General features: G+C 38.7%; 1 protein-coding gene across 1 annotated transcript in view; it reads right to left on the reverse strand.

Annotated features, from left to right (window-relative positions):
- LOC118814022 (transmembrane protein 132C) overlaps positions 1–16,044 on the reverse strand; it is a 70,651-nt gene that overhangs the window by 36,140 nt on the left and 18,467 nt on the right. The window contains exon 3 of the mRNA XM_036579694.1: positions 1,662–1,799. Within this exon, the coding sequence (XP_036435587.1) occupies positions 1,662–1,799 (138 nt within the window). The remainder of the gene's footprint in view (positions 1–1,661; positions 1,800–16,044) is intronic.

A 16,044-nucleotide genomic window follows, 5' to 3' on the forward strand; every position in this document is an offset into this window, starting at 1 on the left:
AGGACAGCCACAGCGCTAACAGAGCTAGCAGTGTCCTTTACTCAGACTTGCAGGACAAATTTGTTTGAATCTTGTGGGCCAGTATTTCTACGGATCAGTCCAGTTTCTTCCCTCTCCAATAATACTAGGAGTGTGCGGGAAACAACCTAAACACAGCACACAAATTAACACACTTTTTACGTTGTTAAAGAAGGTCAAGCAGCGTGAGCTTCTGCCCACATTACCACATTTCCTCGCCACAGTCTCCCACCAAAATTCAGAGCGATTGGTCAGCATTTTAAAGAGATCTGTACCAAAGAGTGTTTTCAGGGCATATAAGTTATTTTTTTCAACACACGTTGTTTTCAGTCACTGAGCTGTTTGGGTAAATCACAAAAACCCAACCTTGTATTACTTTAATCACCATCTTGTTTCCTACGATGGAGCACCGTTTTAAAGCAGCTGACAAGCTCACAGCAAGCGCTAGATAGGCCTAAGTACAGCCTCACTACTGCGGGGTTAGTTTACACAGTGTTACAACAAAGACACCTTTAGTAAACAAAGACTAATAAAGTAAATTATGTTTTTTTATTCCATATGTTTACACAGATTTTAAAATATATGATGTTCCTCTACTTTATTAGTATCTTTCAGATGTTAGTATTTTGGCTTTAAGTAAGAATATTAATGAAATTGACAGTAACAGCTGGTATAACTGTAGTTATTCACCAACAATGTTCCATATTTTACTGATGTGTGATGTTTTTTATTTGCTGTCCTTCACTGGACAAACAATACATTTGCCATTGTTTGACACACAGACTCATGTCAGTGTTCATATATAATTTGATGTGTGTTTGTATCGATTGAGCTGTCTGTCTGTCTTATAGATACATAATATATAATGCAGTTTGGTTGGAGAATATATTTGTTTCTTATAATGTAGAATTATATTGAATAACTTTGTTTGCACTAATTCATCAGACTTTTCTAGCAGGTGTTGAACTTACCCATGGGGTGAACTGTAACACTACACTTCCCATCATTTTGGGTGGAACTGTACATGAACGGTAGGTGTTAGAAACAAAGTTCAAGTGTTCAGTTGTAGTGCAGATGTATATGTTGCTTGTATAAAAATATGATTATTCCAACTTAAATATTTTTAAAGTTATTAAACAAAAAACAAAGATTTCAGCTTTAACCCCTTTTTGCAGCCATGGCAAAAATACAGTTTGTAGAGCTTTGTCTTCATAAGTGAGCAGGAAAGGTGAAAAAAAGCTGTTTTTATCATTTAATTATTGACATATATTATTATCTATAAGTGCTATTTGCATCACTCATTGCTCGCAAGCAGCTCAACACAGCACAACATTTCATAACAATGTCCTAGTTAATCTGGTAACAAAATTATGGGGAAAAATATTTTATTTGATTGCTTTTCTGTAAATAATAACTGAGACGATTTTCACCAGGCCACTAGGGGGCCCTAATATAATTAATATAACAAAGATTATGTGTCTATTTAAGATCCTTTTGCTCCTCAGTAGTAAATAAAGCATATCTATCTCTTTTTTCGGTTCAATAAGTTGTATTCCGTTCCACTGGCCAAATGGCCACTAGGGGGCCCAAAGAAAGATGTTAAGGATATAAAGCTATATTTGTGAATATACAGACTCACATACCTTTTACCAATCACGCTGGACCGCTTCTGACAGATGACCCCCACGCTGCCGTCGGAACCCGTATCCAGGGTGATGTCCCATAGCAACGTGTTGCTAGGCGTGGCTGTGCGGAAGGACACACCCTTTTTTACCATGGCCCTAAAACGAAGAATATACGTTGAGAAAAGACATTAAGAACGTATAAGAGCTCTGTGTGTAGCTTAGCGTTTTATGCTGTACCTTAATCTCTGTAAAACTGCTCTGGGATGATTTCTACTGTAAAAGTGCCACACAAATTAAACTGAATAATACTGAACTGGACCAGTTATTACTGGTACCAGTACTCCAATCAGACCTCTCAGCACAATGTATACAGAATTGAACGAGCAGAGGATTACGACTCGTCATACAGCATTATAGATTTTGACAACTGGTAATTTCACACTAAATCCACTGAAACACAGCAGGCTTGTCTAATCAGCTCCAGCTCTAATGCCTTGTGGAGGAGGAGGTTTTGTTTATTCAGTCGTTAATAAACTAACCGTCATAGCTGTTCATGTCTGGTGTGGTTTATCTGAAGGATCATGTCTGGCTTAACACGTTTGTGGGGGTCTAGGTTTAAGCCGAGAATCATAATGAATAGACGGGAGCAGAGCTCATTCACAACAAAGCAATTTCCTGTATTCTGTAAATATACTTAAGCTAACAGGAGGTCAATAAACATGAACAGTCACACAGATAGGAGATCAGATTATGTGCTTATCACTGAGTTTAAACCTAGAATTAAAGGCACATTACTGGATACTGGACAAGTAGAATTGTCTACAATAGGCCACAAATAAGAGAACAGAATAAACACATTATACTTTAAGAAATAAAGGTACTAAACTGTCACTGGGGCTGTGCTCCTCTTGTCACTGGGGTGGGACCCTCAAGGGTACATCTCAGTTCCTTTAGTCAGGGAACATAACTGAACCATAATCCACTGAAATGATATGTTCTAAGCTGTACTGACTCCACACACCCCGTCTCGCCTCCAGGACTTTATTTATATATATCTGTTTAAAACATTTGGTTATGAAAAGGTACAAATACGAACTTTTCACCTGGAAAAACTTATTTAAGGTTCATAATCAGACCTTAAAACCACTGTTGTACCTTTGAGGGAACATTTACATTGTTTGTACTTTTATTAACAAAAAATTCACATGCACAGAACCTTTATTTACCAATATAAACCAGCTGCCTTTCACATTTATATGAATATTTTATGATGAATGGACAAAAAGTAGTGGTCCAAAATTGCTTGGAAAAGAAGTTTTACATTATCATCCATTATACAGTACTGGGCAAAAGTCAGAGACCATTTATTATATTTTCAGTCTAAATGACCATTAAGTACGTATTTGCATTTTTCAGCGCTGGGAAAACAAGCAGGAAACATTTATTTAACAGGAAATTTTCTCAGCAACTAAATACAATATCATTTTAGTATTTAGTGTGTCTCTCTTTACCTTTATTACTTACTACAGCTTCTATTCTTTTCAGGAGACTCACTTTCAGTTTCTCTAGTAAATCTGCAGACACACCTCCAAAGTTCAGTCTTAGAAGCTGGTTGATCGTTTTCTGAAGTAATCAAACACATTCAGTGGTGTTGAGGTCTGGACTCTGGGGTGGTCAGTCCATCGTTCAGCTTCTTTGTTTGATGTGTCCGTCTCCTTTTCTCAGTGAGGTTCTTCTTGACAGCTACACATCCTTTCAGACCCACAGCGCTGAGTCGTCTTCTCACAGTGGAAGGATGGACAGAAACACCTGTGGATGTTTTCAGATCTGAAGCAGCTTGATTTTCTCCTCTCTCTCAGAGATGAAAGCTTTAAGTGCTGTTTATCTGATGGGTATCTGATCGCAGTTTTGGGGTCTACCAGCTCTTCCAGGTAGTTGTTAGGAGGCCCAGGAGCTTCTTGGAAACTCCTGATTTTTTCAATTATATTAATTTGGCTTTCTCCTTCCTTATGCAAGTTATTTTATATTATATTTTATCTCCTCAGAAACATCTCCTGAAAAATGGCTTGCACTTAATGCATGTTTTGACTGGAAATTCAATAAACTAAGTCTGGTGCCTCTGACTTCTATAAAAAATATCATTTTGGGAATATGAGGCTTTGTTCTTTGGGGAAATTTTTTAAATAAAATGTATTTCTCAATTTAATTAAATTTAATTTCCTACATTTCTTCATTATGCTCTAATTCATTTTCTTAAAATGTCCTAGAGAAGAATAACCTGGTTAAAGTCATTTCTTGGCAGATATATCGAGGCCACAAATGCACATATTTCATTCTTCCAGCAAACACAAACAGTGATAGGCACATGAGTTATTTACTCTAATGGCGGGTCTGACCTCCAATGTTTAAAGGATAAGCATTATGAGTATTATCTAATGCTGCATTAAACACTCCAAACAGCAGCAGATACACAGACATACAAATAACATTTTGGTGCAAAGTGCGTCTGACCACGTGCTTGACCCCAGTCAGGCTTTTTTTACATGCTATTAATATACTCTTCATGCCAGCTCAATCCCCCAGACTGTCTTACACCCACTCATATGGGCACTGTCTACTGTACCGCCCAGCCAGGCACTGCCCGCTATAAAAAGCAATACCCTTCACTGCTCTCCATAACTCACACTGTACTGGCACCACCCACTACACCACACTGCTCAGTGACAATACAGCAGTTCTATGAGTGTAAAAATGCTCTGTTCTGAAGATGGAGATTCAACTGCGTCATTGTTTGGAACGTCAATCAGTTATAATGGATATTCAATAATGTATGAACTCATTTTCTGAAATGTAAAAAATGAAATCATAGGTTGGTTTGATCTTATCAAGATATGGTGCACTGAAAATAAATAATAAAGGTCATTTATATTGTCTGCCCTGCACTACTGCATAAATAGAAACTCGAGTTACATTTGTTTATTTAGTGCATTTTCAAAAATAATACTGAATGAAGCCAAAATAATAAAATCGAATCTTAGTGAAACTGGAAAGGTCATGATGAACTGAATCACTGTCTAAAAACTGTAACTGAATCAAACTGAATTGTTGTAAAAGCTAAGATTTTGCAATACAAAGAATCTTGTTGATGCACAGCATCAACATTAAATTGAATCACTGTGGGATTTGAGATTTTAAGAATGCACTGAATTGTCTGCTAAAGAATTTAGCTAAAAGATTGTGAAATGTGCAATTTTGCAATACATGCAATCATTTCAAGAAGAACCAAAACAAACCTTATTCATTATAGTCATTATAAAATCTGAGATTTCATGACACGCTGAATTGTTTGCTAATAAATCATAATCAAATCATGAAAAAAATGATTTACTGATGGACTGAATCAAATTGAAGTGAGATTAAATGAATCATTTACTAAATAATCGTAATCGAATAAATTTGAATCAGGATGAAGAGCTGAGATTTTGCGACACACTGAATCATTTCTTAAATGACTGTAAGTGAATCGAATCACTATGAAATAAGAGATGTAATGATGCATTGAATGAGTTCCTAAAGAACTGTGTGAAATGTGCAATTTTGCAACACATGCCATGATTTCAAGGAGAACCAAAATCAAACTGAGTCAATGTAAATTCTGAGATATCATGACACACTGAATCATTTGCTACAGAATCATAATCAAATCATTGAGAAATTTGAGATTTATTGATGGACTGAATCAAACTGAACTGAGGTGAAATGAATCATTTCCTAAAGAACTGTACTTGAATCAAATCACTATAAAATAAGAGATGTAATGATGCATTGAATGAGTTCCTGAAGAACCGTCCATGTGAATCAAATCACTTCCTAACGAATCATAATTGAATCAATGTGAAATACGGGACTTAATGTTGCCTTGAATCATTTAGCATTTCCTAAAGATTTGTGATTGAATTGGATCATTATGAAATAAGACATGTAATGATGCTTTGAATCATTTTCTAAAGAGCTGTAAATGAATCAAATTGAATCATGTTGAATTTGAGAATCAGGAACAGCCCTAGTATGTGTGTGTGTGTGTGCGTGTGTGTGTGTGTGTGTGTGTGTGTATGTGTGTGGAGGGGACATCAGGCCAAGGATAGAGGGGAACTGGTGCTCATGCAGTGTGAATCCGAAGCTGACAGTGTGGACAGGTAGACCAGTGCTAAAGAAAGGCATGTTAGTGTCCACTGCTTCTGAACCGGACAGCAAATCAATTATAGACACAGTCGCACATCACTCTCACTCAGCCAAGCCTGGGCAGTCAACACTGCACACCCACACTCTGAGAGACGAGCCAAACCTGCTTTATTACCCTGTTAAGAAAGTGAGGAAGTGAATTAGACAGCTATGATTAGAGGCAGCCTTGACCTCTGAGGGTGAAAGATGCCCTCATGGTCAGTCAATGTGCCTCATTGTGCTGGATTCTGTGGATCAGAGGGCTGAGTTTCAAACTCTAAACTAAACTGAATGCGGGTCCGAACTCTCATAACTACACAACTTACTCGTTGCTTTCATAGCAGATACTTAAGTGTTATGGTGAAAATCATCACGGCTGTGATTCGGTCACAATAGATCATCTCAGTCTTATGCTGAAAAAAGTAGTAACGGCAGCTTGGAGTAAATGTTACCATTGTTGTTGCTTAGTGACCCGTGATAAGTGGAATGATGCAGATATGATGAAAAACACATACTGCTGTCAGATATTACAACACTGAAGTTGTTTATGGACTAATATCTCCTATTCTAGTGTATAGGAGTGTGCACTGAGGTTGTTTATGGACTAATATTTTGTGTTCTAGTGTTTAGGAGCGTCTGTTGAGGACGCTTATGGACTAATGTCTCCTATTCTAATGTATAGGACCATTTATTGAGATTGTTTATGGACTAATACCTTGTGCTCTAGTATATAGGAGTGTCTGTTGAAGCTTTTTAAAGACTAATATCTCCTATTATAGTGTATAAGAGTGTTTATTGAGGTTATTTATGGACTGATATCTCCTATTCTAGTGTATAAAAGTGTTTATTGAGGTTGTTTATGGACTAATATCTCCTATCGTAGTGTATAAGAGTGTTTACTTAGGTTGTATATGGACTAATATCTCCTATTCTAGTGTATAGGAGTGTTTACTGAGGTTGTTTATGGACTAATATCTCCTATTCTAGTGTATAAGAGTGTTTACTTAGGTTGTATATGGACTAATATCTCCTATTCTAGTGTATAAGAATGTTTGCTGAAATTGTTAATGGACTGATACCTCCTATTCTAGTGTATACGAGCATTTATTGAGGTTGTTTATGGACTAATATCTCCTATTCTAGTGTATAAGAATGTTTATTGAGGTTGCATATAGACTAATATCTCCTATTCCAGCATACAGGCATGTATACTGAGGCTGTTTATGGACTAATATCTTGTGTTCTCGTATGTAGGAGTGTTTATAGAGGTTATTTATGGACTAATATCTCCTGTTTCAGTGTATATGAGTGTTTACTGAGGTCGTTTATGGCTAATATATCCTTTTCTAGCATAGAGAAACATTTATTGAGGTTGTTTATGGACGAATATCTCCTATTGTATGTATAGAAGTGTTCAAAACAAGCACTGTACCTCATTGGCTGAGCTGTAATACTTCATGTCGCTGTCAGAAATGACAACATGATCATGCAAAATGCAAATGTATGCAAAAAGCAGAGGGCAGGCTGCATTATGTAGGACAGCGAGGGCAACATAATGGCATAATAAGCACACAATATCAATACATGCTGCGCTCCTGGTTATGAACACGCTAAGATAATGTAACCTGGGGTAAGGGACAGTGCAGTGGTTCAATATGACCGCTAGCCAGGAGGGCCATTAAAGCTGCTCTAAAAGCTTACTGAAAACCATTACAGCACAACAGAGCAACAATGGCATCAAAATCAGGACAATGACACTGAAACAGCGGCCACTGTGTTTAACACATAGAGGTCAAGAGTCATTACTTTTGTTTGGGTGTATAATTTTAATGTAATTACATATTTGGTTTACATTTTGTATTAACAGGTTTGAGTTGCATATCAGACCTTTTTCCTGTCGAAAAATGATAAAAGCGTGACAAAAATGTAAAGGACGTAAATGAATCATTATATCAACAATAACGTTTACATTTATTTGCATTCTGTGTTTAAAGCGTTTGTATTTCTTTATGTTTTCTTATTTAATGTCGAAAAATTGCAAAAATGTACAAGACTGATTTTAGTACTTGCAATAATAATATATCTCATTTCAAATCACAATGAATTATTTTCTCTTCTACATACAAACACAAGAATGCCAAGAGCTGAAAGTTTACATTCTGCACTTTCCACAGTTTCTCCTCTTGTTTCAATGAACTGCGAGTCAGACATTTTTAATATTTCATAACTTTTTTTCATTGCTGGCCAAGACTTACAACAGAGACTTCTGGGGGTTAAGAAGTCCAGCGAGAAGGTGCAGCCAGTGTCTCGTACTGAAGGTCTCTAAAGCTCCAGAGTAATGAAAGATCAAACCGGTGGTATTCTCTTTCGTTAGTGAGGCGCATGTGAGTAGCAGGAGCACCATTAGGGCTATAAAACGCCACAGGGCAGCGTATTGGACTCAGAGGTGCTGTTCTGCAACAACTGGAACTGCAGCCCATCTCTCTTTTTTGGAAATGAGGCCAGGCTTTCCAAGGACACACACACACACACACATATATAGGCTGCCCATCAAAAGTTTGGGGACACCTATCTTTTCAATATGTGTTCGATGGTTAGAAGCAACAGCATGCTGTGATTTAAATATGAATAATATTTGACACGTAGCTCGTCAAAACAAGCAGAGAAACTGTGAAAAGTGCAGATTCTGCATTTCCAATTCATAACCGATTTGTGTCTGTAAGTAGAGAAGATGCTTGATTATGATTTGAATTGATTTATTGTTTATCAGAAAATGCCCTTTAAGTTTCTACCATTTTTTAATCATTTTCGTGACAAAAGAAACTGAAAAACGTCAGTGCAGATGTTAGTTTGCTTGTTTTTTCTTTCCTTTGCCTCCTTCTCTCAGCCTCCACCCACCCACCCCTCTCTCTCAAGCCTCTTCCCTGCTCTTTCTTTCTATGGAAATGAAATATATTCACTGGGTAAAAAAATTACAGTCATTTGCTGGCAGCAATTACAATAAGCACAATAAGCACCATAATGTATTACGCAATTACAGTACTTTGCCGTATTTTTACAGTTGATTAATGTATTCATACAGTTTTTCCTGAACACCTGCATTTCTAATGCAATCATTGTATGTGCTCTAATGTGAACCCACAGCTGTCTGAGAACCCTCAATTTAAATACATTATATAGCACAACAGGTAAAGATATATGTGCAAACAGAGCAAATCAAGCTAGTTAGCTTTATATAGCAAGTGCTTAAATGTTCAGGTGTGCTGTCACATGGTCAAAAGGACAGTCATAGCAGTGTAGCACTGCTTATCAATCACACCATGAACTGATCAGCATGTTACAGCGGTCACTGCACTGACAGCAGTCAAGACTACAGAGAGCAACCAAATATCTATTAACTGTAACAATACAGGATGAACTAGTACTGAAACACTGGCTGGACAATTTGGTAGGAATAACAAGTTAAAACAAAAATCTCACGAGAAACAGCAAATTAACTAAAACTAACGAGGCCTGGGAAGCTCCACCCCCTCACTACAATACTCATAACTAGCTAACTGCACAAACGGCCACCCACTTTCTAATATTCTAATATTCCAATATTTAATGTTCTATTAAATATCTAATATTTGAACCTCTTTGATAAGAAGCTGGAGCTGTTTCTCCCAGAATTCACCACGTTTACAGCAAGGATTACAGTAGATTACCGTAATATTTCCTCTGTAAATTTACATCAGTTCTTTTTTTGCTTTGTACTGCCACACCTTCCTCGCAGGTGAAGGTAGATCTGCTCCGACAAGGTTGTGGGTTATAATAAAGAGCGATGGCAAACCACAACAGCACATTCAGTGCAAGTGTGTTTATTTGGTGAAAGGTGTGAAAAACAAAACAACAAAAAACTATTTACAGAATATATTTATGAAATGTGAGGAAGCAACGTTTTCCCTCAAAACATCAGCTACATTAGCTCAACAATCAACCAACCATCTCCTCTTCCCTAATGATGAGGACAGCTCTTAAATAGACTTCCACCTGCCCACTCAACCCAGCATATACCAGTCCTTCTCCTCTGCAGGGGGAGACAGTAATGACCATGGACAATAGCTGATAAAGTAAACACAGAAACCAAGCTGAACAAAGCTTGTTAAAACATGAATACTTGAGCCATAACAAGCTAAAAACCCACAGGATGAACAAGATCAAATTTAAAAAAAATATAATTAAACTATATGAACCCCTTGAACCCCCACAAATGGATCACCTGGATCCTCCTTTACAGTAAAATAAAGCTCTGCTGGTCGTTCAACACAGTTTAACAATAAATGGTCTTAAACTCTGGAGTTAATGTAGAACTGCTGATTCACCCTTTAACCCTGAAAGTTGGCGCACAGACTGGTGGTCACCATAGCAACGTAGACAATCTCACCTAGCTAGTAGCTAATGAAACGGCAAAGAGAGAGTTTTAAGACGAACATTGATAATTCAGAGACGAATGGACTTATTCAGGTTTATAATCACTCCAGCTGGTTTCCTGATACGTTTAATCTGCAGCGAGAAACTGACCAACACACTTCTTGTTCGAATTTTCCTGTTCCACCTTAAATGGTGCCGTAGTTACATTCTGCACCATTTAAGGTGGAACAAGAAAATTAGTACAAGACGCTGGTGAATGAGAAGCGACTTCAGCCTCGTAAAAAAAAAAAAAAGAGAGACATTTTAAAAGAAACGATTCTACTTTTGAGTAAAAGTTTCCTGCTGGAGATGTGAGAAAAGCAGCTATAGCTAAGCTAAAGCTTAAAGCAGAGCACAGTAAATCTGCGTTTTCGTTCATATTTTTAGTCTATACTAGTACATCAGCACATTTAAGAGATATTTTCAGCCAAGATGATAAAATGTTAATTCAAGTAATGGACATAAAAAGTTGTTTCTCCCAAGGTGGACAGATTTTTGTTGAAAGGACAAAGTGGCTCTTCTTAACATTTGGGTTGCCGACCCCTCTGCTAGTATAACGATATATACTCATATGTTTCGTATCAAAATGCTCCGTTATCTTCATCACTACTTTCCAAAAGCGCTGCAGCAACTTCAGCAGCTGTAAACTCTCTGTAGGTCATTTCACATGAGTCTCCGATGTGGACTGAATGAAGAATGAAGGGTTTACGGAGTGATGGTCAGTTCTTAGTGATCTCCTGAGTGTCCATTGGTCAGTTTCACACAGAATGTAGACGGACACATGAATCTACCAGTTCCACACGGTGAGAGGCAGATGATGTGTATCTCAGCCCCTCTTCATAGGCTGTGTTTACACAGCAGCTAAAAGTGGCCCAAATCCGATCTTTTTCCCCAAATGTGACACAGATGTGTGTCTGTGTGTCTGTGTGAACAGCATAAAACACACTGAATCTGACATTTTCAATTCTGATTTGAGATGCTTTCATATGCAGTACTGAAATCCGATACATATCCGATCTGCGGCAATGCGACTCAGTCTGAACAGCCAGATCGGAATTCATGCGACTTTTACGTCAGTCCAACTCGACATTCGTCATAATTCCGCGCTGCTGAGACTCATGAACATTTAGTCTGATGTTTCTGTACCAAAACATTAGAAGAGACTCATCAAACCGCTCCGTGTTCAAAGAGGTTTCAAACGAAACGGCCGAACGCGGCCGGACACGAACCAAAGAAGTGGCCGTGGTCGAATAACGCGCCCTGTCGCATACAGATCACATTTAAATGATAATGTGAACAGCCAAGCAAAAAAATCGGATTTGGTGAGAAAATCAGATTTGGGCCACTTTTACCTGCTGTGTAAACGTAGCCATAGGCTCATAACTCTGGATGTGAGTCTCGTACGATCTCGTGATAAGACGGAATGGAAAGGGCGACTCTACAGATTCAGGAAACGTTTGAACTGGATTTCTGCGCTCTGTGTTCACAAAGATACAGATACAGAACGTTGACTTTAATGCATGGGCGCGTTTGTGGCCCCCAGAACATTTCTGAGATAGAAGCTTTCGTTACAACTTGACGACACTTAACAGTACATCTTTAATGGGCTGCTTTTTAACAGCTCTACATGAACTCCTGTACTCAGTCCAGGCCTACGGGAGTCTCAGCTTTTTGACCGACGCCGATCGATCACCTTTCTCCTCGTGAGCCCCAGCAAAGGCCTTTCCGATATTCCGATCGGCTGCATGTCAGAGCGGAGCCGTTTGATAACCCGCCTTCATTTCCCTCAACATGCTTCACTTATCCTTCAAACACCGCTGACATTTGGTCTGATGAATGTGAGCCGTGAAATGTCACAGCGGAGCAGCGGAACGCTGCACGGTGAATATCAAACGGAAGAGATTCGGCTCTGCATTGTAATCACACCAGAACTCTCGGTAATACACTGTGAATGAGTGACAGGACAGCCAGTCGATTGTATATAATGCCATGTATTGTAGTTTCACTACTATCAGAGCAAAAATCAGGTGAGGACTTACAGCATTTAACCCTTAGAAGTCTGGGTCTTTCTGCTATACATTCATTTTACATTACTATTTAAGAGGGCCTTAAACTAAATGATGTTATTTGTTGTGTTACGCAGAATTCGGCCTCATCGGTTTGACTGGCTTCACAATTTAACACCATTTTCATGTTGTTTGTCCAGTTAGTTGTAATACCCAGCATGCATTATGCAAATACATAATAGCACCATTAGGAATCCCTGGGGTGTCACCTAATCGTGCCTGCTAGCCAAACCAATGATCCATAGGCTAATAAAAACAATCAATCTAGTATAACTCTTACCTCGGTTGGTAAAGAAAACTCTTAACAGTGATTCCATCTTTATTCGGAAGAGAGAGATCAACTTCAGGAGTCAAACTGAGGTGAGATATCTGCTTTTTTTCGTTTAGCTTGTCAGGTGTGTTTCTGTTGTTTAAGTAATCTGTTCTCTCCATTGTAACGGTGATTCGAAGACAGTTACTACAGTTATATGGCTACAGCAGTAACATTAGGCCATTTACCCTCCTTCTGTAATCATCAGTGAAAGGTAAAAGAACATCTCCAAAAGGTCCCTCCTACCTTCAAGATACATCATCAGAAGGGGAGGCAACAATGTAACAATGCTTACATTTTCATATCAGCCTTTTAATGTAATTAGGTTATAATTTAACCTCTTAAATGGCCCAAAGTTTCATTACACACTTCTACAGCCTAGGAACAGGTCAGCCAGTGCACTGAAGTCCCTGAAGTTTCTGAAATAATAAGCTTTAGTATGCACTCATTGGTCAGTTTATTAGAAACACCTACAGTGTACTTCCACTCTCTGGCCACTTTATTAGAAACACCTACCGTGTACTTCGACTAACTGGCCACATTATTAGAAACACCTACCTTAGACTTCCACTCTCTGGCCACATTATTAGAAACACCTACCATGTACCTTCACTCTCTGGCCACTTTATTAGAAACATTTACCGTGTACTTCCACTCCCTGGCCACTTTATTAGAAACACCTACCGTGTACTTCGACTAACTGGCCACATTATTAGAAACACCTACCTTAGACTTGCACTCTCTGGCCACTTTATTAGAAACACCTACCATGTACTTTGACTAACTGGCCACATAATTAGAAACACTACCTAACTCACTCACTGGCCACATTATTAGAAACATTTACCGTGTACTTCCACTCCCTGGCCACTTTATTAGAAACACCTACCGTGTGCTTCGACTAACTGGCCACATTATTAGAAACACCTACCTTAGACTTCCACTCACTGGCCACATTATTAGAAACATTTACCGTGTACTTCCACTCCCTGGCCACTTTATTAGAAACACCTACCGTGTACTTTCACTCACTGGCCAATTTACTGGAAACACCTACTTTGTACTTCCACGCACTGGTCACTTTATTAGAAACACTTAGCTTATGCTTCCACTCACTGGCCAATTTCCTGGAAACACCTAGCTTGTACTTTCACTCTCTGGCCACTTTATTAGAAACATTTACCGTGTACTTCCACTCACTGGTCACTTTATTAGAAACACCTACCTTGTATTTCTACTCACTGGTCACTTTATTAAAAACACCTAGCTTATGCTTCCACTCACTGGCCAATTTACTGGAAACACCTACTTTGTACTTCCACTCACTGGCCAGTTTATTAGAAACACCTACCCTGTACCTCCACTCACTGGCCAGTTTATTAGAAACACCTAACTTGTACCTCCACTCACTGACGACTTTATTAGAAAGTCCCTGTAGTTCCTGTATAATAAGCTTTAGTATGTAATAAGACTGGGATTTAAAGGGGTTAATAATGTAAATGTGTACTGTGTAAATGTACTGTAAATACCTAAAAATCACCTTTTGTTGCACCCCTACAAATGTCTTTGGGACTAACAAACTATCCATCTATCAAACACAAAGGTGGATTGAAAGTTTAGAATCTGCACTTTCCACACAATTTCTCCACTTGTTTCTATGAACTACAAGTGAAAACTAATTTTATATAAAATTACAGTTGCAACTTCTCAACTCATTCATTATGTTGGAGTCTATTATGGTTTTAAAGATATCAGTATTATATATACTTTCATTTCCTCCTAATTTCATTCTTTCTGGCCTCTTGAAAAAGTTTCAAACTACAACAAACAGTGTTTGGGGAAACATTATTAAACACTGACCCCTGAACGAATGATGTCCTCCACCATTCGCACACCTAACACACACTTATCTCTATGCGTAGAGCATTCTGAGTAACACAGATTTGCTGTGCTTGATCATAAATTTCAAACTGCCACACTTTATCTTCACTGACACGCTGCGCCCTAATGTATGCTAAATCATTACTGCAGCGTCACACTCTGCATGATAAAATATGACATTTGCTGCAGGGCAGATTCATCACCATGTTTCCTTAAAGCACCTGCCTACCTGCATACACTTCCCCTCTCAACACATTCGGATCATGCAGATGAACACACAGGCTCATAATTCCCTCTGAGTGTTGGAGTGGACGGAGCAAAATCTCTTATAACACACTGGGCTTGTGTCCAGCACACAGATTAAGCACTAAATCACACAGACAAGACTGAAAATCCTCTATAGTACAGCACTGCACTGTGGACTGGGCTAATGTCTCACCATGCAGAGGCTGAAAGAATAATACTGTATCTCTCCTGCTTCTCAACATTCATTCTCAACTAACTTCCACACACTTATAATAATAATACCATTATATATACATTCACCATCTACTGTATTATTCTTGGCCACTTTATTCGAAACACCCACCTTGTGCTTCCACTCACAGGCCACTTTATTAGAAACACCTACTGTGTACTTCCACTGACTGTCCACATTATTAGAAACACCTACCTTAGACTTCCACTCACTGGCCACTTTATTAGAAACACCTACCGTGTACTTCCACTCACTGGCCAGTTTATTAGAACCCCCTAGCTTATGCGTCCACTCACTGGCCAGTTTATTAGAAACACCTACCTTGTACCTTCACTCACTGGCCACTTTATTGGAAACACCTATCTTGTACTTCCACATTTAGGCCACTTTATTAGAAATAGCTACCTTGTGCTTCCACTCCCTGGCCACTTTATTGGAAACTCCGACCTTGTACTTTGAATCACTGATCACTTCATTACCTACCATGGGCTTCCACTGACTGGCCACTTTATTAGAAACACCTACCTTGTACTTCCACTCACTGGCCACTTTATTGGAAACACCTACCTTGTACTTCCACTCACTGGCCACTTTATTAGAAACACCTACCTTGTGCTTCCACTCACTGGCCACTTTATTGGAAACACCTATCTTGTACTTCCACTCACTGGCCACTTTATTAGAAACACCTACCTTGTGCTTCCGCTCACTGGTCACTTTATTAGAAACACCTAGCTTGTGCTTCCGCTCACTGGTCACTTTATTAGAAACACCTAGCTTATGCTTCCACTCACTGGCCACTTTATTAGAAACACCTATCTTGTGCTTCCGCTCACTGGCCACTTTATTAGAAACACCTATCTTGTGCTTCTGCTCACTGGCCACTTTATTGGAAACTCCGACCTCGTACTTTCAATCACTGGCCACTTTATTGGAAACTCCGACCTTGTACTTTCAATCACTGACCACTTTATTAGAAACACCTACCTTATA

Source organism: Colossoma macropomum, unplaced genomic scaffold (assembly GCF_904425465.1).
Source record: "Colossoma macropomum unplaced genomic scaffold, Colossoma_macropomum, whole genome shotgun sequence".
Classification (NCBI taxonomy): domain Eukaryota; kingdom Metazoa; phylum Chordata; class Actinopteri; order Characiformes; family Serrasalmidae; genus Colossoma; species Colossoma macropomum.